The sequence below is a fragment of the Portunus trituberculatus genome, chromosome 31 (genome assembly GCF_017591435.1).
Source record: "Portunus trituberculatus isolate SZX2019 chromosome 31, ASM1759143v1, whole genome shotgun sequence".
In the NCBI taxonomy this organism is placed as follows: Eukaryota; Metazoa; Arthropoda; class Malacostraca; order Decapoda; family Portunidae; genus Portunus; species Portunus trituberculatus.
In genome coordinates, this window is record NC_059285.1 from 19,731,363 (window position 1) to 19,757,892 (window position 26,530).

Sequence of the window (26,530 nt, forward strand, 5' to 3'; positions counted from 1 at the left end):
GTATTTCCAACTTCATATTATTTGTCTTCATTTAAGAGGCAGGTTTCAAGACTTTTTTATCCCTTTCTTTTGGCCAAGTCTTCTGGACCTGTAAGGGGACTGGCAACTAAGTGAGCCTTTTTTTTTTTTTCCCCTTGGCCAGCTTTTCCTTCTTGTATATATATATATATATATATATATATATATATATATATATATATATATATATATATATATATATATATATATATATATATATATATATCAAATTCATATCCTCAGTGTTCATTTCCATCGTCATTGCCTTCGTGTCTACAACTCTACTGTTTTTTATGTCCCTTTCATACTCTTCATACTCCTTAACAGTGGCGTAGTGAGAGAGAAATTTACATGTTGGCGAAACCTGAAAATGCTGCCCCAGAAAGTGATGAAAATGTGAAATTAGGTATAATACTTTTGTTTATTACATATACATATAACATATTAGACATACATGAACTTTAAACCAATACTTTGCGCACGTTCAATTTTGCAAAGTCTGAAATAACTGTCTGAACATCAATAGTCTCAGTAGCCTCATTTGTTTCGCCCCCTGAGAAATGTGCTGCCCGTGGCATTCGCCCCGCTCGCCCCCCTACCACTTCACCACTGCTCCTTAATCTTTTCGTCATTGCTTTCATAATTTGAAACCCCACATCTTCATTTCTTCATCGTTGTTCTTTACTTATTTTCACTCGTTAATGGTCTCGTAATGTATAACTAAAACACCATCTTGTTTCGTTCCATCATCACTGTCTTAAACCTCGTCGTCACTGCTCTCAGAGTCTACAAGATAGCTATAACTTTGCATCCTCTTTTCTTGTCTCTACCTGTCTCTCTCTCTCTACAGACTCGGCATGCGTGGTGTGGGAGACGTCCTGTGGTGTGACGGGCAACTGTTGGCTCTACGATTCTGATCATTTCCGTAGAGTTCTGCATCTGGTCCCTGCAGGTCTGTGCGTGTGTGTGCGTGTGTGTAAGATGCTCAGTGCAGATATGTCCGTATACAATACTCATACTGTTATTCTAATTTAAAGGCAGAATTAGACAGGCGAAGGTTTAACTGTTAAAGAAATATATGTGGAAGAAATAAAGAAGGAAGGAAGAAAGATAAATGTTATAAAGAAATAAATAGAAAGAAAGAAAGACGTATAAAACTTAATATCTATGAGTGAAATGTCCATCCCCGGTATAATGTTTATTATCTTACTACTGATCCTGTCTCTCAACCCAACACTGTCACTCTTTCGTCTTTCTGCAGGCCCGTTTTTTAAAACTTTTTTGGTGTTTTACCGCGACTGTTTCAAAGACCACAGATATGATGAGCCAGGTTTTCACGAGTGTTTCTCCTAAAAATAATGAGGAAATTTAAAATCTTAATAATTTGTCACTAAAGGACCGTAAAATTTACCCTGATAAGCACGTGTAACTGAAAATAGCCGAGGTTCTAATGTAAAAGTGTTTCAGAATATGGCCGTCAATCACTCCGTTTCATTGCAGTGTTGCTGTTCATCTCTGTTGGTGGAGAGTTGATCGTCTTCCTGAACAGTCACAAGCTCGACCTGTACGGTTTGAAAGACGACGAGGTGGAGGACGACGAAGAGGAAGACGGGAAGAAGAAGCAGGACGAGGAGGAGAACTCAGAGGAAGGGATCCCGCTTAAGACAGACTCGCTCATGGGAAGTGTGATAACATAGCGAAGGAGAGATGAAGCAACTCAGGTATAAATAGGTGTATATAGGCAGGCAGTCGTTTTACACACACACACACACACACACACACAGACAGTTACTATGATACCAAGTTCTTTACATATGACTATTTTCATATCTATACCCCCAAGCTTTTTTTAGACTTCGGTAATAAATTTTGTAGTATTTTGCTACCTTTCCTTTCATCCTTTTACACCTTTAAGGTATTTTTGAGCATAACATATATATTTATCCTCGTTCGAATCACTGAGTTCGAAATTCAGAGTTTCGACCAACTAGTCTCGACGATTCGTTTCATATAATGCGTGCGCAGTTTCCTTTCCAAATTCCCTGCAGTGGAGACGGGGACACAATATCGACTGGCGACTGCATTAAATTTGATAACGAGTGTTGTGTGAGTACTGTGGCGACGGAATAGAGACGAAGGGGTATCTTTATCAAAGTGATGCAGAGTCTGAGGTGAACAGTGAACGGGAGCATCTGTATATAACTGCTTTATCTCATTGGTGACGATGAAGAAATCCACCGTCCTCTGAAACTTGCATTACTCTGAATCCTAAAGGTAAGACCAGTATTTTGAAACGCCTTATTCACCACGACTGTCTTCAAAGGCCACAAAAATGATGAACCTTGTTTTAAAGAGTGTTTCTTCGGTAAAATTCTAGTTTATACCTATACTCCCCCTTCCATCCCCCAACAAGCTTGGGAACAGGTGAGAATGCTGGGTTTCGGGTGGGGAACATGAAATGCGTCGGATATGCGGATTTTTTTGCGTAACTGGGATGCGAAAAAAATGGCCATCCTAAACTCGACGGAAGGTTCACTACAACTTTCGTAAATTAACTAATTTGTATAAATTCCATAAATTTTAATAAATTTTAGCAAAGACGCTAACCTAACGTAACCTAACATAAATCTAACCTAACCTAACGTAACCTAACATAAATCTAGCCTAACCTAACATTACATAACATAAATCTAACCCAACCTAACCTAACCTAATGTAAACCTTCATTAACCTAAACTTAACCTAACCTAACGTAAACCTAAGGAAACTTGTCGTGAACCTTCCGTAGACTTTTTGAGGGGAATTTTTCCCAATTATGCAAAAATACGCATTTCCGACGCACCTCATGTTCCCCACCCGAAATCCCGCATTCCCACCTGTCCCCAAGCTTGTTGGGGGGGCTAAAGGAGAGTATGGGCAGAAACTAGAATTATACCGTTTCTTCTGTTGATAATGTAGAAATTTTGATAATCTATATCTAGAACCGTAAAATATTCTTTCAATAAACCTCTAACTTCAATAAGGGCCTTTTGAAAGCAGTCGGGGGAGGGGATGCATAAATATTTCGGAGTTCCACATTATATGAAGTTAAAAATATGCATTCAGTGTAAGCTACCTATTTGCCCGCGCTTCCTATGGTGATGTAGTGTATAATTGCCTTGGAAAACATTGAGACGACTATTTGAAACCTTGGTTTTTTCACTAACCTGCAGCTTCAGACAATACTTACATGCCGTAGTATGTTGAGGAGACGGTGAGGGTGGTCTGCTTTTTGGTGACTTCATGACATATCTTTGCGGATGCCATTGCCTTGCAGGTAGATTTGAATAGGATGAAAGAATGGACAGATAGATAGCAATAGCAGTTCAATATTAGCAGAGGATGGCGCGTTACTGGATATCGGGTAGTCTGGTACCGCTCCTCCTGATCTCGAAACGCAGATAGTCCGTACTTGCACTTCCGCGCCTAAAATTTTTCCCCGGTCAGGTACCGCACCTCCGCACCTCCGGTACCGTACCAAAAACAATTAAAGCGCGCCTAGGGTCTTTTCCGTTTGGCGTACAGCGCTAAAAGTAATTTTGATATAGATTTTTTAATGTATTTTTGTCCGTGGAATCCGAATATCACTATTTGTTTGGAGAAATTAATAGTTTTTGAGTTATTTGCCTTTAAAGTTATTTTCTTCCTATCTATTACTGAAGGAATTCAAACTTTAAAAAAAAGACGTAATATTCAGTATTATATACAATAGAAAAAACAAGTTTAGGTTAGGTTAAGGGTTAGGTTAGGTTAGGTTATTTTGTAAGTCTCACCTCTCTTAGATAGTTATTGAAATCCACCATGGTATTATGGTTGATCACTAGTTCTTCCTTGTAATAGTAATATATTGTTTACTCCAGGAATATATGATCAATATTATTTTCTTGAGTGGTAGTACACTACCCTCTAGCCAAGTATCTTTGCTAATGGAAATGACCTGCTCACACATTTTCTTGCTGCATCTCCAACCAAAACTGTCATTTCTTTTCTTCAATTCCATATCATGCTTTTTTCTGCACTGTTTTTTACTTGCAATAACATTATGTTCTTGAAAAAAAGCAACTGCATCTTCTTCACCTTTAGTATTTTCAAATATCCACTGTAAGTTAACATTACTTTTATTCTCCATGATTTCACTGTGTGTGTGTGTGTGTGTAACGAAATGGGGATTATGTATGCTTGCAATCATTGTAATGTATGTACGGTTAGCAGTAACTGGAAGTCATTGTAACTTATCATTATTATTTTTTTTTATTTATACCATTTGGGCTTTTCAAGAGATTTATGGGCTAAAGGGGATACTTTTTTGGGTACCTCCTATCTCAAAGCCCACCCGCTAGGAAACCCTTGACCCGAGTGAGGAAGCCCAACCTACACTCAGCCTGTGGACAAGATTTGAACGCGTGCGTTTGGAGACCCCTTCGGACCCCAAAGCACGCATGGTTCCACTGTACCACGGCGGCCCAATTGTTATCATTATTATTATTATTATTATTATTATTATTATTATTATTATTATTATCATCATCATCATCATCAACAGAGAGAGAGAGAGAGAGAGAGAGAGAGAGAGAGAGAGAGAGAGAGAGAGAGAGAGAGAGAGAGAGAGAGAGAGAGAGAGAGAGAGAGAGAGAGAGAGAGAGAGAGAGAGAGAGAGAGAGAGCATGCTTTTAGACCTTCAACGGCCGAAAGTAATGCTACGGAGTGCAAACTGTCATCTTTATTTATTTATTTTTCCTTGAAAATTTCAGGTGCGGAAGTATGGATTCAAAATGTCGTTTTTCTGCACCTGTCTCAGGTGCGGAGGTACGCACTTAAATTTTCATCTTTCCCCACATGGCTCAGGTGCGGAGGTACGGAATTAAAATGTCGCCTTTCCGTACCTGTTACTTTCGCACTTTTGAAAATTTTCCGCACTTAGGACCTCCGCACCTCGTTTGGTGGTCCGCAGGTACGGAAGAGCGGAGGTGCGGACCGAGGTACGGAAGTGCCCAGCTCTGAATATTCACAAGTGCATGTTACTGAACGTAGGTATAGAGATAATTCACACAATAGGCACACGATAAATAACGAGGCACTAGGAAGTTCCAAGTATGAGAAAGATTTAGGAGTCATAGTTCTGATCTTGGTCAAGGGAAGCAATGTATTGAGGCCAGGAATAAGGCAAATAAAGTACTAGGATTCCTTTTCAAAAATGTTAAAAGCAGGAGTCCCGAAGCAATACTAAAGTTATACTTGGCGCTGGTCAGGCCACATCTTGACTATGCTGTACAATTCTGGTCCCCACATTATAGAAAGGATATATAGTTGGGCGGGATAAGAAATTTGCCAAATTTGAAAAGAGAGATCTCCTGTGTTATTTATTTAATTGGGACAGATTTTGATACCTCAGTGTAGTACTTAGAAACCTTTTACACTCCATGATAACATAACATTAAATCTTGCGTGAAACACAAAAAATATATATAAAGAAAATGGAGGAAATTTCTTACCCACAGTTTGGGGTAAGAAATTTGCCCCCACCGGGTAAAGAATTTCCATGCAAAATTATTGCCCCAAAGTGTAAAAAAAATATACCCCATGCTCTGGTGAAAATTTTTTACCATTAAATATCCACTGGTAATGTTCCCTCTTATTTAAAAAAAATATTTTTACCTTGAACACACCACTTCTCTTTCTTTAGAACAAAAATTCTTAGGGGAAAAAATTCCACACTTTAAATGTAGTCCAGAAAAGACGTAGACCATTGTTTTGTATCAAACGTAAACATAAATGTTAACTTTTATGATAAATTAAACATTTTATAAACAAAACAATCCTCAATTCCTTCAAATTATCATTCAGCATTCATATATCAGTAAACACACTACATTTTTTTTTTTTTCATGAGGTCATTTGCCTTTACATTATCAAATCTATACGAGCCATCTTTAACAAGTCAGGAGAACACATGGTCCTATGAAACTGTAATCAATGTCTATGAAGTGTTTATCCTTCACTGGTGGCCACTCTCATGTTATCTTTTCTGGCATGAGGAAAGGGTCTTGCTGCAAAGTAGGAACACCATTTCAACTTTGTTCACAAGCAGTTTGTCATCTTCTCTGAAAACTTTTGTTACTTTTCCTCAGTAATGTTGTTTCTTTGGTTTAGTATAAATCACAGCAAAATATTTATTTATTGATTCATCATCAATTTGCACAGACATGTGACTACATGTGTATCTTCAGTGGAGTTTGCTCTTTGTACCTCAGTCTCACTAGCAGCCTCGTCTACATATTCATCATCACTCTCTGGCCAGATCCTGTCAAAGTTCACATCCAGAGATGAGCCACGAGATTCTTTTGAACAATAGCTTCCACTTGATATGCTTGATGAATCATCATCAGCAGCAGCAGCATTCTTTATTCCATTTTTCTGGGCTGTGGTCTTTTCCCCTGCAGTTGTTTCTTCTCTAGTTCTCTGTGTCTGATTCTCTGCTCTCTGCTTCTTTTTAGTTTTCTCTATCCTTCTGTGCCTTTTTTCTTTCCTCAATGCTGCTTATTACTTCCTCGTGTGTTCGAACTGTGGCTCCTTTTCCTTACACTGACTCTGCGAGCACCAGGTTTCTTGGCCTGATGGGGATGTTGTCGGTCGGATATGATTTTTTGCATGGACTTTTTAGTTTGTACAGCTTTCCCAATTGTCTCTGCAACTTCTTGAAGACTGTGAAGGTACAGGCAGCATGACTAACTATACTGACACACTTTTGGAACTTTGGCTTTCCAGATGAATAAGAGGAGGGATGTGTTACAGTGGGTAAAGGTGTACATGTTTTCCCGAGCGGTGTACTGTATTTTGTCTTTGAAGTACCAAGCATGGTGGCATCCTGTGTCTTCTTGAGGAGGTGGTACAGCAGGAATGCCTTCCTCAGTCTTGTGTCAGCCAGCAAGGATCCATCGATTGTATGCTTCCACCTTCGACCTGCTGAGCCGTGACATATCAAATTTGTTTCTATCAATTGAAAAAAAAATTGTAGAAGACAAACTTTTGCGTACAATCTCCTCAGACAAACCTTTGGCCAACACTGAGTTAAGGAGTTGAACAAATTTCTGTCTAGAGACTGGTTCTCGTGATGCATGCTCATATGATGAGTGTCTGGTCATAATAGTCCTTCAGAGGTGCAAAACACACTTTGTCTAGTGGCTGTAGCACATCAGTGCAGTGAGGAGGCAGAAGAACAATACTGATCTGATCACCTCTTGACAGTTTAGTTTCAAGAGTTGTGTGACTCACATGACCATCAAGAATCAGGAGAACCAGCCTTTTATCCTTTGTTAGTTCAACAAATTTGACAAAAAAAAAAATAAAGATATCATGTAATACTATTTCAAACCTGAAAAAAACATTTTCAAACCATATCTATCAGTGGTGCAATTTTTTTTCTCCAATTCCCCAATTTCCCCCAAAATTTGCTGACTGGGTAAAAAATTTACAGTAAATGTTTTGCCCCAAGGAGGTGGAGAATATCTTTGCACCCCAATAACTCCAAGGGAGGAGGGGGTGGGGCTTCCTACTGCTTATGAGGACCTACCCACCCCTTACAAGCAAAATTATTACCCCAAACTCCTACTTTCACTCTCAGGGTAAAAGGTACACCCTTAGTTCTGTGAAAAATTTAAAAAGTTTCTTACCCCGTATTTTGCGAGATGCGAAAAAAAAAAAACTAGTATAGCATATAAACAAATAGTGACAAATGTTTAATACAATACAATGCTTCCCAATACGAGATCTGTCTACTGGTAGTCACATGTTTGAAAATAATCGTATAGAAGGGTGTTACGCCTTGTAAAAGTTCTTGTCCCTCTTTCTTTGTCAAATTTCTTACCCCGGTGAGTCAGTGCAAAGGAAGATGACTAAAAAGATACAGGGGATGAGGAAACTCAAACTGCATTCCTTAGAGAGACGTAGGTTAAGAGGAGACCCGATAGAAGTATTTAAGTTGTATAAAGGTTTTAACAAAGGGGACATGAGCGAAGTTCTTAGGATCAGTAGTGGGAACAGAACCAGAAATGATGGGTTTAAACTTGAAAAATTCACGTTTAGGAAAGAAATTGGAAGAAACAATGTGTAGTTTTACCACCTCTAGGAGGGGTGGAGTGGGCCCTAACGCCTTTGGATGGCGGGCCACATGAATACGGGAAGAAACAGAGTGGTTGATGAGAGGAACGGACTCAGTGGTCATGTAGTCAGTGCTGAATCAATAGGGAGCTTTAAAAGATTAGATAAGTTCATGGATGGGGATGATAGATGGAATTAGGTAGCTTTAAACATACAAGGACTGCCACGTATAGGCCTGGCGGCCTCTCGCAGCTTCTCTCTTTTCTTATGTTCTTATATTGATTGCATGTTTCATTGGTCAGTTTACAGTTACACCCAACAAATAATTTTCTAGAGTGGCTTATGTTTTTTTTTTTTTTTCTGGTGAGACATTCTGTGAATTGACTGATGTTCTACGTGATTTCTATCGCAAATGTATACTTTTCAAGTCCGCCTTTCTTCAACTGATAGAATATAATCTCATCCCCAACAATTGTGGGGGACCTGTTAGAAATTAGGATTTTTTGAGTTAGGGGAACATTGCAACAAGTATTGCAAGTTGCAAAAGATGTTGCAAACCAACAAAACACATAAAAATCTCTACAAATACATAAATTGCATTTTTGATGGCTGCTGTCACGTGCGCTGTTGTGATATTGATGAGCAGCGTTGCCAACGATCAAGGGTTAACCAAACCCAACATTATACCCAACCTCTAAGCCGGGATGGCTACTGATACCTCCTCCATAGGTTTAATAACCACAACCAACATAAATTGATTATTTAAGAGAACATGAAAGGAAATTATTCAGTAACTGAAGAATGTTGGTAAAAAATTGGTGATAATTTTTAATCTGAATTACCTACTTAATGATTGAAATGTTTTTGATGGTATAAGTATGTAAATGGGTTAATGACTAGGGTTACAGTTTCATTGGTTTCATTAGTTCATATTTAGAGCTTCGACATTCAGTGTGTGAATATTAGTATACGAAGCACTGAGTTGACTTAATACCTGTGTCTGCTAGAGGAGACCAGAGAACTCCTGGCTGTCTTGGGCTACACACCTCCTGCACTTAAGAAAGAACCTCGGTAATACCCACCAATATTCCAGTGTTGCCTCGGTGAAACCTTCACACTGTCCTATACTCTCACCCTCAAAACCACCATCACAAAATCATGCCAAGGTAAGGCACATTCTCTATTCCCATTGGTAGCGTTGCAGTCAATGAGGGAGCACAAAATTATAGGGAGGCGGTGGCATAGTGGATAAGGTAGTGAGTGTGGGATTGGGCTGATATCAATGCGTAGGTTCGAATCCCACCAAGTACGGCCTTGAAACTTTGCCCTTTGTAGCAAAGTTTAAAGTTACCTACATGTCACCATGACACCCATGTTCTATGTGGTTACACCAAATGTATGCTTGGATTGTGATATGGGCGGAAAACCTTAAGGACAGCGCCTCCAAGATTATTTTCATTAAAGTGTGCTTTCAAGAAGTGTAAATAGTATAGCTACATGACTGTAAAGGTTTTACTGATCGCTCGTTGATATTAAGGTTACAATACAATGTTAAAGTTTCTCCAGTATTCCCGAGATCCGTCCTGCTTACCCTGTCCGTGGTGAAGTTACACTGCGTGCGTTCGTGCGTTGGTTTACGCGCAGGGTGCTTTTGCGCATGCTCCTAAGTCTATGACGTTTAATGATGCTTTTGACGTTATAGTGCTTTCCGCCAGTAATTAATCACCTCTATATTTCCGGAGGCAGTAAAATACTCACATTTAGTGATAAAGTACTTAATGCACAATACGTTTCTTGTGGTTTTACTTGGGGGACGGGCCTTTAGTGTGTCGTACACAAGACTTCAAAATTAATGTGCGGTGTTCGGCGAGCCACGGAGCTCCATCACACTCGGAAATGAGCAGTGCACTGACTTGCATTTGTTTCTAGCTGGGGTTTGTGGGTAACTGGTGAATAGGATTCTTTTTGTGTCTATAGTTTTTTTGTCCAATGACGTGCTACCATCTCTTAACAGCACGAACTGCGCCAATGGGAATTTGTTATATGTATTCGTAAGCGGGGCACAGCTGGGCATACAGTTGCACAGAGACATCTGTGTGCGCAGTTGAAATTTTCCTAGATTTTCAGGCTCCATATACCACTTAAATATGCCTCCCCCCCAAAACCCCCGATTCTCCACGTGCCCCCAAGCTTGTTGAGGGAGAGGGGAAAAGACTAATAAGATATGTGTGGAGGTGTATTTCTTAAGAATTACCCAGCGCTTCTTATACTCTTCAAGTTACCTACAGGTGCTATAGGCTAGGATATAAGAATAGAAAAAATAAATGCTGGCTGCTGCTGTGTGTTAACAATAGCCTTCAGTGTATTTTTGAACTGCCCCCCAACAGAAATGTTTGCGAGGGATATGACAATCCTGCAGCGGTGAAATATGAACAATCCTATAGCTACCATTAACTTTGCTACTGCATTTCTGAAAACACCTCCTGTGAACAGGGCTTCAGGGCCTTAGTGCATGGAACACTGGTTTATTCAACACTCGCATAACGATGAGAGAGAGAGAGAGAGAGAGAGAGAGAGAGAGAGAGAGAGAGAGAGAGAGAGAGAGAGAGAGAAAAAAAACTTTATTTGCTCAGGGTATCATTTATAATTAAGGACCCATATTCATTCATTTTGCTAGTAACCATGATCTCCTTTATATATCATCTAAATCTAGGGTAATATATAACATATATGTCTTTTCTCACTTTTCATCCATTATTATAAGACTCACTTTTCATCTGTTAGTATAAAACAAACCAAACTCCTCTGCTAACCCTTCTCTTTTGACTAGAGTATGGTTAAGGAAGTAAGATCCACAAAAAAGAACAAGTAGGAATTTGTTTAGTGTGACCACCACTTTCAAGAAATTGCAAGGAGCAGACACAAGCAAAATTCAAATCAAGTCAAAAGAAACAAAGTAAGCAACAGTGTGATGTTTATTGTACAAAATGTTGACTGACAGGAACACTGGTGTGCATTCAGACCTCTTATTGTCAAAAAAATTGGAGAAAAAGGTCAATGCAAAAGATTCAGATCTGACATGTCAATGCACAACAAGAATGCATGACAAAAGCTGCCCTATGATTGCCAGATTTGATATGTATGTAGAGAGATGACTGTGAATGGCAAGTTTCACCGGTAAATTCAGATCTAACTTTTCAACTTACAATAGTATAAAAATAAGCATCAACAATTGTAAAGCCTCATTCAGATCATCAACAACATCCTTAAGAACTATAAACACTTGAGTCATGATGTGCAGCGACCACTCAGCCCTCGGCCAGTGCCTGAGCTTCTCTGAGTAGTCGATCTATCAGCTGCTTGGGAGGGACGGATTCCTGGCCAGCTGAGGAGAAAGCAGAGCCACCACCACCACTACCACTACCACCACCACCCCACTTTTTAGGAGGAGGGGTTCTAGAATCTGTCTCTGTCTCCACTTTGGCTCTTTTTCTATGAGGAGAGTGGGATGGAGAGTCTGTGTGTGCTTGGGAAGCATTGCTGTCAAGGCTGTTTTCTTCTCTCATCTTGTTTTGAGTAGAATCAGGACTTAGTGGAGAGGAGATCATGTCATTTTCTTTTCTGCTGCCTTCATACATGTCATCAATCTCTGCAGTGAGGCGTTGGAGGGTGATGGGGCTGGGTGGGGCAGCAAGGCAGTTCTTGTCCTCTTTGTTTCCCTTGCTAGGATACTCCTCAAAATAAAATGGCTCGGCTTCCCGCAGCAACTGAGCCTCCACCTCCAGCCTCTGCATGTCCTGCTGTGTGAAGCCAGCTGCCTCCATTGCCCTCTCATGCCTGGAAAAGGAGTGCAATGTTTTGTACTGGATATATTTAATCCACTAAACACATTCTGATATATTTAATCCACTAAAGACATTCTGTACTCAGATTTACTTAATTCACTAACAACCATTTTCTGAAATGCTTCCTTGCTGCACCTCCACTACTTTCAATGGGTCTGGTTAAAGTTAAATGGGTTTTCAAGGACGTTCTAATGAATCTGGTGACAGATTAACAAGACATTTACATTATTAGCAGGAGAAACACTCTTGAGAATCTGGCTAATCATCTCTGTTGTCCTCATAAAATGCTGTAATGAGAGAAACACTTCTGAATAGAATAGCTAAGTACAACTGAAATGGGGAAAAAGCAAACATGAAACTTCTCTCTTTGTAAACTATGATCTATATCTTAACTTAGGGGACTGCCATGGTACAGTGGAACCATGTGTGCTTTGGGGTCCGAGGGGTTTCCAAGCGCACAAGTTCGAATCCCCTCCACGGTCTGAGTGTAGGTTGGTTGGGCTTCCTCACTCGGGGTAATGGTTTCCTAGTGGGTGGGCTTTGACGTAGGAGGTACCCCAAAAAGTATCCCCTTTAGCCCATAATCTCCCATGAAAAGCCCACATGGTATAAACAAAAAAAATTTAAACACACACACACACACACACACACACACGGTAGCTCAGTGGTTAGAGCACTGGCTTCACAAGCCAGAGGACTGGGGTTCGATTCCCTGGCCGGGTGGAGATATTTGGGTGTGTCTCCTTTCACATGTAGCCCCTGTTCACCTAGCAGTGAGTAGGTACGGGATGTAAATCGAGGAGTTGTGATCTTGTTGTCCCGGTGTGTGTTGTGTGCCTGGTCTCAGGCCTATCTGAAGATCGGAAATAATGAGCTCTGAGCTCATTCCGTAGGGTAATGTCTGGCTGTCTCGTCAGAGACTGCAGCAGATCAAACAGTGAAACACACACACACACACCCACCTATCACTCATGCACTCCCTCATCTCCATCAGGAGGAAAGGCACCCGAGAGAAGTCCACATCCCCCAGCACAGTGACACCCGGGTACTGGGCCCTGATCTCTGAGATGGACGGCTTGTGGGTCAGGGCTTCTGCTATCTGTTGGATGAAAGGTCTCAATGCTGGGGGGCAAAGGGATGGGAGACTCAAAGGAAGACTATGGAAGTTAAAGGGAAAAGATGTAGGATAAAAACACATCTTATTTGCCTATCTTTTCTCTATCTTGACTTTTTGATAGGATGACAAAGCATAAAGAAGGAAGTAATGAAAGGGACGGGTAAATCCACTATGAGATGTTAATACAAAGTGATTTACAAAAAACACTGGAATGAACTAAGATGCTTAAATTCTTGATTTACAGTATTTCCTGTAGCCTTAAAAAAAAAAAAAAAAAAAAAAACTATCCATGTCAGACAGACCTTACCAAATAACACTACTGCAAAACATAACCCACACAAAAAAAATATGCAAGGATCACAAAGTTAGATGTGAATCCAAATACTTCTCTGTAGCAGCTTAACCATGCATGTCACATACACCTTATTGTACATGACCACTGCACAACTTTATCCTTAAAAAAAATAAAAAACTATGATTAAGAAGTGTGCTGTTATGCCAAATAATTTTTCTTTGTAGCCTTAAAAAACTAATTAAGTTCCAAGAAATCTTACCGCAAAAAATCACTGCAAACCTTTACTAAAAAAAAAAAATAAATAAATAAATACAAAAAAAATTTAAAAATCAAGCAGTAAGTTGTGAGGCCAAACCCTTTGAGGAGAGCTTCATAATTGTGAGGCAAAGTCTGTGATAGGATGCATTACCTTGGGGGGCCTGATGTCTTGAGTGAGGTGGTGGCCTGCTGGTGTGATGGTGACCTGAGTGTTGGTGGTGGAGGTGACCAGACAGATGTCCACTGAGTTGGCTGCCTCACCTTGGCCTCCACCCTGAAAGAGAGAGAGAGGGGTTGATAATCATGCTACAAATGGTCAATTTCTCACAATTATTATATATTGATAAATATAAATTTCTAGTTCACTTTAGGTTATCAATATTAAAAGGGAAAGGTTGAACTTTTATATATATTACTTTAGACACCTTCCTTTCCTCCCCATGCCCTCTTACATGTCAAGTCTTTGTCCCCTTAATACCAATCTTTCCTATCTCTGTGTGGGGAGGGGGAAGGACTTACTCAGAAGCACTTTGTTTGTTTTGAAAAACTACGAAGATGATTAGCAAGGTTTTCCAGACTGTTTCTCCTTATCACAATGTAGAAATCTTGTTCAGCTGTCACTGGAACCCACCTGTGCATGCTCACTGGTGCTGCGCCTCTCAGAGCCCCGCCTTAAGTGTTGCATGAGGGAGGCATGGTTGATCTGTGGTGCTGCAGTGGGGTAGGGCAGTGGAGGGCTGCAGGAGGTGGTGGGAGGGGAGGAAGGGGTGGATGTGGTGGTGCACAGGAAGGGAAGCAAGGACTCCTCCCCTCCACCTTCCTCCATTTCCTCCTCCATGTCATCTGGAGGGAGGGTCTTTCCTTCTTCCCACTTGCTGTCACCCTGCCACCATTACCAGTATGTTAGTTTCCTCACCATCATCACTATCAGCATCAGTTTCCATATATGTATTGTCGAGGCCCTCAGTCTTACCTTTGTTTTCAAGTTCTGCATCATCTGTTCCCTCTCCTCCCGGTTCTTCTCTTCAAACTGAGTGAGGTAAGCCAGGAGTTGAATGTCTGTGAACTCTACTGAATCCTTGCGAGTGGTGGTAGTGGTGGTGGTGGTGCTGGCAGTGGAGGTGGTGAGATCAAGGGTGGTGGAAAGGTTCATGGATGGACTGGATGCAGCTGCTTGAAGAGCTCCAAGGTAGTCCCGCACCTATTGTGGGGAAGAGAGGGAAGAGTCACTGCTTGTTAAAAGATAAAGGCAGTTATACAGTGGTTTAGAGATGGTGAAGTGTGTACATTAGTGACTAACAAGGTCACAGCCCTAATTAAATTCTTTTCTCAACTAGATAATTTTTTTCCATGATTGCCTACAACTTTTTAGATATTTTTTACACTACACCTGTATATGTAGTTTAAAAGGACAATATTAACCTGCTATTCTCCTTTTTTCTATGTTTCTAAACAATATAACACAGTACTTCAAATATTGGAAAATAACTGTAAAATAATTAAATCAATGTAATGTTTTCCTTTGTTTACTTAAAAATGTTCAGAAATCCTAATTGCTAGTGGTGTAGACTATTCCTGCAACATACTTGTGGTACTCACAAAGGCTGGAGTCTGCCAGGCTTCCAGACCCAACTTGAGGTAAGTGACCATTGTTGGGCTGCGCAGGGTCTCTGCAAAGCTGGTGTTTTGGTTCTGAAGGGAAGGATGTTCACTAAGATGGGTCTGTTCATACTGTGTGGTGCCTCAGCTATGAAATAACAGACACACTTCATGACAAGTAAACACAGATGCTATTTATTTTATTTTGTGGTCCTCTACTGTCCTGTGCATGCTGTAATAGTGGAACAGGTAGTGAACTTGGGAGAGTTGATAAAAAAAATACATGTTTATTGACAACTTATATATCATTTACATTTTGATCCATAATGTTAATTAAGATTTTGGACTACATGAAGCTGACCCACCTTGGCAATGCTGGCAATGATAACAGCAAAGGATGCTTGCAGGTTGTTCCTTCTGGGGCAGCGCATGACACAGTGACGCACCAGCAGCTCCTCATTTGCAAAGCCAATGCGCCCACATGCCTCACACCGTCTGCATAGTTATGGGAGGGAGAGAAAAAATAGGAAATGCAAGGTTGTCTTCATCAATTATCTATGCTTAGAAGTGGTTAGTATGCATTTGGCCATAGATTGAGGATACCCTGCATTTAAGATCAACAGGAATTACAACCAAATTTGTTCAATCTTTCTGTCATGGCAATCTGTCCTTTTTAAAACCTCTATTTTCTGTATCATACAATTGTACAAAAAAAAAAAAGAGCAAAGATAGATGTAATGAAATATAGTTTCCCTAACAACGAAATCAGAAAATGAAATTCACTGACTGATGAAGTTGTATATCAATGGAATAGTCATAGATATAAAGTTGAAAGATTAATAAAACAAACTAACTTTAGAAGACAAGACATTACAAGCTTGACTTAGCCCTGTAAGGATACCATTAGGTAAGAGCATATATACCTTTGTGATGTGTCCTCCCTGGGCATCACCTCCTCTGCATTGGCTGAGGCATTGTGGTAAGAGTAAAGATGCACAATGAGAGTATTCTTCTGGCAGTAGCTGCGGCCACAGTGGGTACAAACATAGGCACGGGACTTGCTGTGAGAGTGGATGTGGCGTTTGTACTCACTGTACACCACAAACCTCCTGTCACACATCTCGCACAAGAATGGACGGAAGCGTGTTTGTTGCTTTGGGGGACATGGCTCCACCACGCGCTTATTGGGCCTGTGCAGAGAAGGAAACTGATGTGGTGAAGGAAGAATAAAGTGCCTTGCATTAACAGAAGGTCCAGAATTTGAAGGATATCAGTGTGAAGGAAGGCAGGGGAACATTGCTTTGTGAGAACAGAAGATGGAAGAGTATATGTAGTTTTTAAAAGACATCAACCTATTATCTCTTTCTGTGTTGCTAAGCAATTTTTTACAATATTTCTAATATTGAAAAAGAATGACCACAACTGTGAAAGAGTTAAAAGCATTGTAATGTCTTCCTCTGTTTACTTTAAGAATGCTCAGAAATCCTAATTGATTTATGCCATCTGATCAAGACTTATAAAGTTACGGCCCACAATTGGGCATGCCTGCCCGGGCAAACACTGATACCAGATCACAATGAGTAGTGAGAATGAAGGATGATGACATCAAAAGTGGAAATGCCACAGGCAGGGATCTGGTAACAAACAGTGCTACCAGATATAGTGTAGCCCACAATCTCTACTCGTTCACCAAGCAAAAGACTAGCAGGCAAAGTTGTAAACTGATGCCACTTTACAGTTTTGTGGCTTCACTTCCACAAGTGAGATATGAGACCTGTACCACCATGCCCAACATTGTGTAGAAAAAGAAAGTAGCCTTATGTGACATAATTCTTGCTGTGTATATGAAAAAGATGATGATGAAAAAACAAGCCGGAGCTCAGAAGTGTCTGTGGTGCAAAGAATGGTTGCGAAGAAGAGGAGAGCTTGGAAGCCATGTGACTATTTATCAAGGGCTCCATGACGAACATGAACATAATTTCTTCAAGTACCATGAAAATGGATGTGAACAGTTTCCAAAGACAAGGCTGTTGATAGAAAATGTCAATTAACCATATGGTATCTTGTCTGGACCACTAAGTGTTTGCATATTTATTTACACTTGTAAAAGGACACCAGGACGTGATGATACACACACTACACTTTAATGTGACACTGATTACTACACTAGCTCCAAAGAAACCTTTAGTGCTTTGCACCATCTACCAGGTGAGACAGTTTCTGGTGTTTCATCTAAGCTCACTCACAAGCAGCTGCTCGTTAATGTTTGCCTGTTGTTCTCTCACTTCTGATCACTTTTGTGCCTGTTGCTCAGCCTCCTAGCTTGTGTATAATAGATTTGCCCAGGTGGGCACGCTTGATAGTGTGGACGTGTGTTAAGGTGTGCTGTAGACTGGTATCTAAAGGACATGAGTATGATGGAAGGCAGGGAAAAGTGTTTTTAGGAACAGAAAAAGATGAACTTCATATGAAGGCCATCTATGCGAAGATAAGGGAAAGAGTGCACTGCAAAAGAACATCACCTAAAGTGACAACAGTGTGCTTCAGAAATGAAAAAAGAGAAAATTATCTGTAAAAATTGGGTTGCTGGTGTGTGTATTCTGATAGATGTGGGTGGAAATAATATTTCAAAAGTATATCTAATAATAAAATACACCAAGGGATCATTTATTCAGGAAAAAATGTTTAAGATTCTTACTGTATTGTATATATCAATATTTACTAACACACACACACACAAATACACACACACACACACACACACACACACACACACACACACACACACACACACACACACACCTGGTCTCAGGCCAATCCGAAGATCGGAAATAATGAGCTCTGAGCTCGTTCCGTAGGGTAACGTCTGGCTGTCTCATCAGAGACTGCAGCAGATCAAACAGTGAAACACACACACACACACACACACTTACGCCTTAGTGGTATTGGAGAGGTAAAAGGCCAGGTTGAGCTGTGTGCTGTGGTGGGTGAGGTGATCATACAGACGGTTGATCTTCGTCACAGCACCGCACACCTGTTGGCAACACACACTTGTTATATTGTAGTTTTGTGCACCACCCTCAATTTTTTTTGCAGTGAAAGTTATGCTTATTTGATGGAACAGAATGGTGATATATATGTGAAACTGATATAATTCTAAACTGACATTGTATTTCTCCTTATTTTAAAAACACTGTGGTGATAAATATTCTCAGTCTCTCTTTTTATCCTAATACTACACTCTCCATTTAAAAATATTGTCAAATATGGAAAATCTATCCATCTTTTAACTTATATAATTGTATTTACTGACTTTCTTGTAGTATAGTAGGTGCTTTGAGGCAACTTTGTGATCTGTTTCCATATCTAATATCATGTAATGTAATTTTAAGTGTGTGTGTGTGTGTGTGTGTGTGTGTGTGTGTGTGTGTGTGTGTGTGTGTGTGTGTGTGTGTGTGTGTGTGTGTGTGTGTGTGTGTGTGTGTGTGTGTAAGAATCTGAACAATTTGACTACATGCATATTTGACCTTTTCCACATACCTATTTTTCAAGGATGAGATCTAAGTTAACATGACAATACACCCAATAATGATGCTATGGCAGTATCTGTGGGTTTTCATGAATTTGGAGTGACCACCACAGACACAAGTGCTACAGATGATGCTGAGGGGCACCACACCTCATCAGGTGGACACTTACACAGCATGGCAAGGAGGTGAGTCCTGAGAAGGTCTTTTTGCTACAGTAGACAATGTGCTGGTAGAACTTGTGCTCTTGTGTCATGGAGATGCCACACATCTGTAACAGGGAGCTTATGTCTCATCACTGCCAGATAAATGACTGATTCTGTGATATATACCCTTTTAATATTTATAGGCTTTCAATTTAAAGATATAAATTATCCATAAATATTTTTCTTTTATGTGTGGAGACTAGTTAAATGCAACATCTATCTATATACCAGGCAAACAATCCCACACAGGCTACCCCCAACAAACCACCACCACACACCAAATGCACACCGAATGTAATGCACCATTCACACTTAGCAAAGGAAATGTAAAACAAAAAAATAGCCTGAGACATTTCTGCTCCCTATAAACAAAAACAAAGATTTTCATACCAGATGCTTATTTAAGGTACATATACACTAATCTCACATGATAACAAACAACACACCTGGAGATCAAGTTCCAGTCTTCATTGTGCCTGAAACTTTCCTTATTGGGATTATATTATAAGTTTAATGTTGTCACAACCCAACTTGAGTACATGCCAAGTTGTGAGGGAGTTCTGCTCAAAATAACTAATATAAAAAAATCATGAGTCAAGCTTAATATCTTCAGTCATTTCCATTATATTACATGATATACATACCTGTCACCATGAATCACATCCATACAGTGAGAGTAAACTGAAGAAACATTGTGCACATAATGTATCTATTATTAACCACTTGACCTTTCTTTTGGGAACATCTCAATGGATCTTTTTACTTGCCATTTTTGTTGCCCTTGGCTTGCCTTTCATAAAAATAAATAAACAAATAAAAATATAATTGTTTAAACAAGTGAGAAGTGAAGCCACAAACACACTGACACACCTCACAGTTGAAGGAGATGTTTGTGATGTCAAGGTGGTCTAGGAACTCGTCAAGGCAGGAGAAGGTGGTGCAGCAGAAGGGACACGTCTTGGCCTGGCGCAGCTTGACATAGTGCTCAGTGTAGGCATGGTAGGCCAGCACCTCCTGCGTCTGACATGACCGCTGGCACACCTGACAGTTGATTCTGGCGAAGCATGGAGGGAGATGAGGAAATTAAGTAGTTATATCTCATTTCCTCATAACTCTTATCTCTTTCTTTTTTCTGGCACACTAATTAAGTCTCTACTTATCTACATTCTATGTTCAAGTCCATTTGGTTATATTTTCTGTTCCTAGTACAGTTTTCTTTTCATCTCCTTTTGTATTGCAAACATTGCATACATCTTCTCTTCACTTACAAATGCATTAAAATCTAAGTCTGCTTAATATGTAGTTTTCAGTTTTTAGCTTTTGTATTCTTTTAACTTTGAACTTGTATATCTTATTTGTGTCACTTTTACATTTCATTTTAACACTATATTAGTACTTTTATGCAAGTTTTTAATCCAGTGTAATATGACCTTAATTGCTGCACCAGCACACAAGAAAGTTTTTAATCACTTCACACACACACACACACACACACACACACACACACACACACACACACACACACTATCTATGTACCTCTTGGTGTGAGCATTGTTCTTGCTGATGCAGTCTGGCACGTGGGAGAGCCGGTGGAAGCGCAAGTGGCTGTGTGTGGCAGGCCAGTCCCTCAGCTGGATGCCACACGTGATGCAGTCCCCGATGATGCTGGGTGTGGCCGTCTCCTCCTTCTCCCCCTTCACTGCTTCTCCCTCCCCTGCAGCAAGTAAAGGTGAGCATGTGATGAGTTCATGTGAGCTGTGTTGTACTGTGGGAGTAGGTCTCTTGTGCTGATGGATGGCAACAGAGAGAAAAGAGGTGAAGAGGTGTGATGTGTTTAGGTTATAATGTGTATTTTTTGTCTTTCATTTTGATCAGAGAGAGAGAGAGAGAGAGAGAGAGAGAGAGAGAGAGAGAGAGAGAGAGAGAGAGAGAGAGAGAGAGAGAGAGAGAGAGAGAGAGAGAGAGAGAGAGAGAGAGAGAGAGAGAGAGAGAGAATATTCACTCACCATTCTCCACCTTTGCAGCATCCTTTCCATCCACTGTCTCCTCTACCTGCTCCAGCAACTCTTCTTCTTGAGGGTCCTCCTCCTCCTCCTTGACAATATTCTCTTCCTCTTCCACCACAATCTTCAGTGCTGCTTCTCCATCCGAGTCATCCCCACCATCCATCTCCTCTACACTCAGCTTGCGTGCCTCCTCCTCCTGCTCAAGCTCCTTCTCCAAGGAGGCAAGCTGCTCCTCATCAGCTACAAAGTCTTCCCATTTCTGAGGCTTTCGAGACTTCCTGCGGCCACCTGGCATGGCCACTCCCTCCTCTGTGTGAGAAGGGAGGCATCAGTGCATAGCTGAGGCATTAAGAGCAAAATGAGAGATTGTGATTTGATATAGTGTTTTATCTTTGAGTGTTATGCTTTGAGTCAAGTGCATGGTTAGGTCATAAATGAATGGAAGTTGAGTGTATGGTTGGGTTGTAAAGAAAGAGAAGTTAAGTGCATGGTTGGATCATAAAAAAAGTAATTTAAGTGTAAATAATGTTGGGTTGTAAAGGAAGGGAAGTTAGTGTATGTTTGGCTCATAAAGGAAGGGAAGTTAGTGCAGAGTTAGGTCATAAAGGAAGGAATGGGAGCATGATTTATTGAGGTTTTCATCTTAGAATATTAACCTTAGAGTTATGGAGCATTTTAATACCTTGCACTAAAGATAATTACTAGTCTTGGTGGATTTATATTACATTGAAAATTTATCTGTAGAAGCTGGTATACAGTATATCATTAAGTACCAGCAATATGAACCAATCTAAGAACCTTTTACTGAAAGAGATACAGATGATAAAAAAAATAATCTTTAACACTGGACCTGGAACACAGCAAAGACATCATGTTTGTCATTGAAAATACTGCTTACCAAGACACACAAGGTAAATAACAATGCAAATAAACATGGAAAGAGAATATAAATATAAGAGACACAAAATGACATCAAATCAGTGCACACACCAATGCAAACCACACACAAGGCACATGAGAGGCTGTGTCAAGAAACAAACAAAAACAAGCAGGGCATTTCATACAAGACCTGTACACTCACCATTACTTAACACAATACATTCAGTGTTAAAATATGAACAAAACATATAAAAATGTGCATAGAGTGTCATTGGAAGAATTTAAAAACATGCACAATATATTTATTTAGATGTGGATCAGACAGCAGTGTTACTTTATATTATTAAACATTAGTCAGTGCTATTAATTCACAAATCTGCCATACAGTGATGTTAAAAATGAGGTGCAAGTACTTAAGTTAACACTTAAACTAATGCTTTGCTCTAACTCTATCTTCATTATGTTTCTATAACAGTGGTTCCTAAATTTTTCTTGAGTGAGTACCACTTGGAAGTCCTGTACAGTCCCACGTATCACCTGGTTCCAGAAAAAATATTCGATTCTAGCAAATATTAATTCATTCACAAGTTGAACACACAAATGAAATAAAAACAAAGAACACAACTCAGTATAATGCGAGGGATGCATTTGTTTCTTCTCCACCAGCTGATCAATGCCAGATTATCTTGTGTAAGGCAATAAATATTTTTTTGTAGAATAACTTAATCTAATTAAACTAAAAATAACATATGACCTTTAAAGTGCTCATGTACCACCTGGAAAGCCTTCACATACCACTAGTGGTATGCGTACCACAAGTTGGCAACCATTGCTCTATAACAAGTACTGGATTTTGTGAAGTTAAGCATGACCAATGTGGATGTGTTCATGTAATCTGTTCAACTCTAAGCATAAAGCCAGACCTGTGTCTGAGATTACTTTCTAGGATGCATTGCATAAATGTATTATATATATATATATATATATATATATATATATATATATATATATATATATATATATATATATATATTATATATGAGCAAATTATTGGCAAGAATAAGCAACACCTCTCATCAACTCTAAATTAATGGAAAAGTATTTTAGTTGAGTTTATAAGTTGGTTTATGCCATCCAAGCACAAGCATTGGTTAACACATTGCAGCAAACAATGCACATAATGAATTAGATTAATGCAAATGCTAATACATATATATATACATTCCACTGTTTGAGTAGGGATTAAAGTTTAATACCACTGAACAATAGACACGGGAAAAGCATTGGTTACTAAGCTTAACACTGAAGGGTAAATTAAGCTTAATGTCAATAGAAGCACTACATGAAGAATCAAGTGTAATATACTGATTCCAGTACAAAGATAGATAGGATCAGAAGGTTGCAGCGATAAGTTTTTTTTGGAACTTAGCCAGTCTGATTTCTGAGTTGTCTTGATACTTTTCTCTTAAATTCATATCTTGTGGAAGTGGACAAATAGAGAAGACAAAGTGTTCCAGATTTGATCAATAGGAAGAATGAAGAGTATTCTTGCATTAGTGACATAGACACAAAAGAAGTATCAAATCACAATGAATCACTCATCTTTCCTCTCATCTAATAAACCACCTTTATTCTATTCATTTATCCCTTTAGCACTGCTCTGCTTGCTGCTGCTCTTCCATGCAACAAAGAATAATCAAGCAACACAAAAATTGAAGATATAGACAAACATACGGTGAGCAGAGCAATTAAGCAATCATACACGAGTTTGCTCACCCGCCAAGCATGCACACTTGTCACCCACCCCCTTCCCATGACGCTATGCCCCAGCTCACCAAGGTGCAGCATGGCCAGGCCGCTCCCAAAACCACACTCACTCGGCAAGCACAGTTCGCCTACTGGCCGTCTTTCTCCCTCGCACCTCACTGTCCAATACCTGGTAGTTTGCTACACACAAGCCTTACTGTAATGTGCAAAACATTGTCATGGTGATGTGACACTGTGTTCCTGCTGCATATTTATTTTGAGAGTCAATAGTGGGTAGGATAGTTAAGAATTAGTTAAAAACAATGGTCTCCTTGATGATACAGATTCTTCTTCATTAAATGTCTGGTTTGTGCATGGAATTTCCTACTGTCTGTCTTAGCCTCACTCTTTCATTTAAAATCAAGATGACTTCTCTATGTTGCAGAACTGACCAATGCAACACTTCTGTGCAATTACAATGGATCATGATGCCAGCTATCAGCTGTGCACAGACTCAAGTACAGCATTTCATGTATAATGTGACAGAGAGCACTGGGAGATACAGGTAAGGATTCTTAGGTGCAAAATATCAGAGAAACAGTTTTGGGTGTATTGCTGACATGCTTACACTTATAATGTGTCAGGAGTAGGGGGTCAGTATAATGGAAGAGGTGATGTAGGTGGTGAGGGCACACTAAGCACTTGTTGTAGCTTGGTTTAAGGGTCATTCGCATCACTAGTCTCACTTGTGCTACTGTCACATTCAAAACATTTCACTATTAATCTATTATCTTGGCACAATTGCATTTCTGGAGGTTTGGGCCTGTGTGAGCTGGAGGGTGCTCACGCTGGTAGGCTTACTTCAGAAATGCCACTATACTAGTTAAATCATGGTGGTAAGTTATCACATTGATTCTAAACCCCAAAATCTGGAAGACAAAAATGCACCAAAACAAGTGAAATTTATATAGATGGACTTACCTCAAAACTATATTTGGTAATAAGCCAGTATAACTCTGGCACCTTGTTTTTAAGCTATTTTCTTCCAAACCTTCACAAAACCCACTGTATACATATAATACAATGATATAAAGAGGCTGAAAAGTGACAGTAACCCTCTATCCCAACAAGCTTGGACATCTGTGGGGATGCAGGATTTTTGGGTGGGTTAGATGAAAGCAAGTACTTTCCAGAGAGTAAATGATCAGAAAATCACCTAAAATAAAGCAGATTATGTAAAGCATGATAGTAAAGGTTAGGTTAGGTTTATGTTAGAAAAGCATGGTAGATTTATTTTTTCCAATGGTAGTGATTTATTTACTGACATGGTATGAAATTTTGCATAGCTACTTTGTTTGCATTATTGTGATTGCAGTATGTGCTTTATCTTGAGTGAATTTGGTCACAAATTTGCTGTGTTTCTGGTGATTCAGATAATTCCTGGAAAATAATAATTTTTGTCTCAGCCCAGACAAAAACACCACATTCCCACAGGTCATCAAGCTTGTTAAGGATAGATACAAAAGACTGGATCACAAGAAATCCTGAGTCACCTGTAGCATCAAGAGGGTTGGTGACATTTTTCTGCCATTTTATACTATTGTATTACATGCATACAATGGTTCTGGATGGAAATTGTCAAATAATAAGGTGTCGGAGTTCAGTTGGACCATTACCACATATTATGCAATTTCTTTGTCTTCATTAAAGCAAATTCACACTTGTCAATATGCAACTAAAACTGCAAGTCACTACAAGTTTTGACTGAACCCTTCTAGTCAAAACACATTCACACATAATGACTGAGAAGTATTAGCTGGTTGGCGGGAAGAGAATGTAAACAAACGGCTATTCAACAAGATGTCTTCCTCTGGTGACGATGACTATTGCGATCAAATTAAATCATCACAAGTATTCAATCCTCACCTCCAACAACACCTTGCATAGAGAGAAAAGGTCATCGGAGAGTGGCAGCTATTTCATCGAATGTCAATTTGTGTGAGCTTTTTTTTTGCTGTAGAATTTACTTTAGGATCCCAGATGTGCCCTTTTACCCTCACCTACTCAAAAAACTATACTGTTATGGTTATGTTAGCTGGTCACGACATAACTTAGTTGAATGTTAAATTCCTCTATCCATAGAACCTTACACTCCCTTCCAGTTAGCAAATGTCTGAGATGTGGGCCTTACAACTAGTGGAGGTGAGGTAGTGGCGGTAATAGGAACTTCAAGCAGAGGTGACCAGGGTAGTGGAGAAGGAGGCAGGGGGACGAGGGCGTCACAGGCCTGGGAAGACAGGTCAGGAGGGTGTAGGTTCTGGCAGGTCACCATGTGTTGTGGCCTCAGTGAATCCCAGGGAGGAGGGGCGAGCATGACCATCCCCTCAGCATGACTTCGGAGGGAGTTTGTAGTGCCAGGAGAGCCAGCAGATGTCGGGCAAGGGTGGGCAGGTGAGTGCGGGGCAGGGCGGGTCGGGGCACGCGGCAGGCCAGGCACAGGCGATCACACACTTGCTTCACACACTCACCATGTTGTCAACCTTCCTCTGAACCGAGATTAGAACAAGGTAAAGATGGTTCAGTAAACTTGCCAGAGGATCAGGATAATGGACAGAATCACGAGAGAGGATGCTAATGATTAGACAGACGCCGCGCCACCCCAGCTTCCCCAAGTCTGTTTACCTTCCGCGGGGAACTTCTGCACTTTACTCCTTTAACTTTTCTTCTTCTTTATTTGACATTAAACACGCTGAAAATTGTACATTTCTATACCTTCAAGGAATTAACGCTGATAAGTATGTAATTTCATGATTTGAAATTACTGAGTATATTTTATTCAACACGGGAAAGGCACGTAGATGTTATCCCGTGGGTTTGTGGAGAGTAGCGGCGCTCAGA

At 40.0% G+C, this 26,530-nt stretch overlaps 2 protein-coding genes across 8 annotated transcripts in view; one reads left to right on the forward strand and one right to left on the reverse strand.

Moving 5' to 3' along the window:
* The window catches only part of LOC123511276 (solute carrier organic anion transporter family member 74D-like), a 52,118-nt gene extending 31,580 nt beyond the window's left edge, over nucleotides 1-20,538 (forward strand). For 4 of the 5 annotated variants that reach the window (XM_045267030.1, XM_045267029.1, XM_045267028.1 and 1 more), the window contains exons 14-15: nucleotides 869-970; nucleotides 1,519-1,898. In XM_045267030.1, the coding sequence (XP_045122965.1) occupies nucleotides 869-970; nucleotides 1,519-1,715 (299 nt within the window). In that variant the 3' untranslated portion in view covers nucleotides 1,716-1,898. Of the gene's footprint in view, nucleotides 1-868; nucleotides 971-1,518; nucleotides 1,899-20,471 lie in introns of those variants that run through there. The other variant, XR_006676733.1, reaches the window with a different exon arrangement.
* Nucleotides 11,115-26,308, reverse strand: LOC123511275. 3 transcript variants are annotated; one of them, XM_045267026.1, is made up of 15 exons: nucleotides 26,161-26,308; nucleotides 23,722-23,849; nucleotides 21,008-21,316; nucleotides 20,538-20,715; nucleotides 19,872-20,055; nucleotides 18,968-19,066; nucleotides 18,202-18,302; nucleotides 16,192-16,458; nucleotides 15,634-15,763; nucleotides 15,269-15,361; nucleotides 14,643-14,870; nucleotides 14,301-14,552; nucleotides 13,821-13,943; nucleotides 12,962-13,098; nucleotides 11,115-11,991 (listed from the first exon to the last, which is right to left on the reverse strand). In XM_045267026.1, the coding sequence occupies exons 2-15, from the start codon at nucleotides 23,732-23,734 to the stop codon at nucleotides 11,463-11,465; spliced, it is 2,643 nt and encodes an 880-aa protein (XP_045122961.1). In that variant the 5' UTR covers nucleotides 23,735-23,849; nucleotides 26,161-26,308; the 3' UTR covers nucleotides 11,115-11,462. The 3 variants fall into 3 exon arrangements, with proteins under 3 accessions (XP_045122961.1, XP_045122960.1, XP_045122962.1); XM_045267025.1 differs by having other exon boundaries at nucleotides 25,824-26,308; XM_045267027.1 differs by lacking the exon at nucleotides 14,301-14,552 and having other exon boundaries at nucleotides 25,824-26,308.
* Between the last annotated feature and the right edge of the window lie 222 nt (nucleotides 26,309-26,530).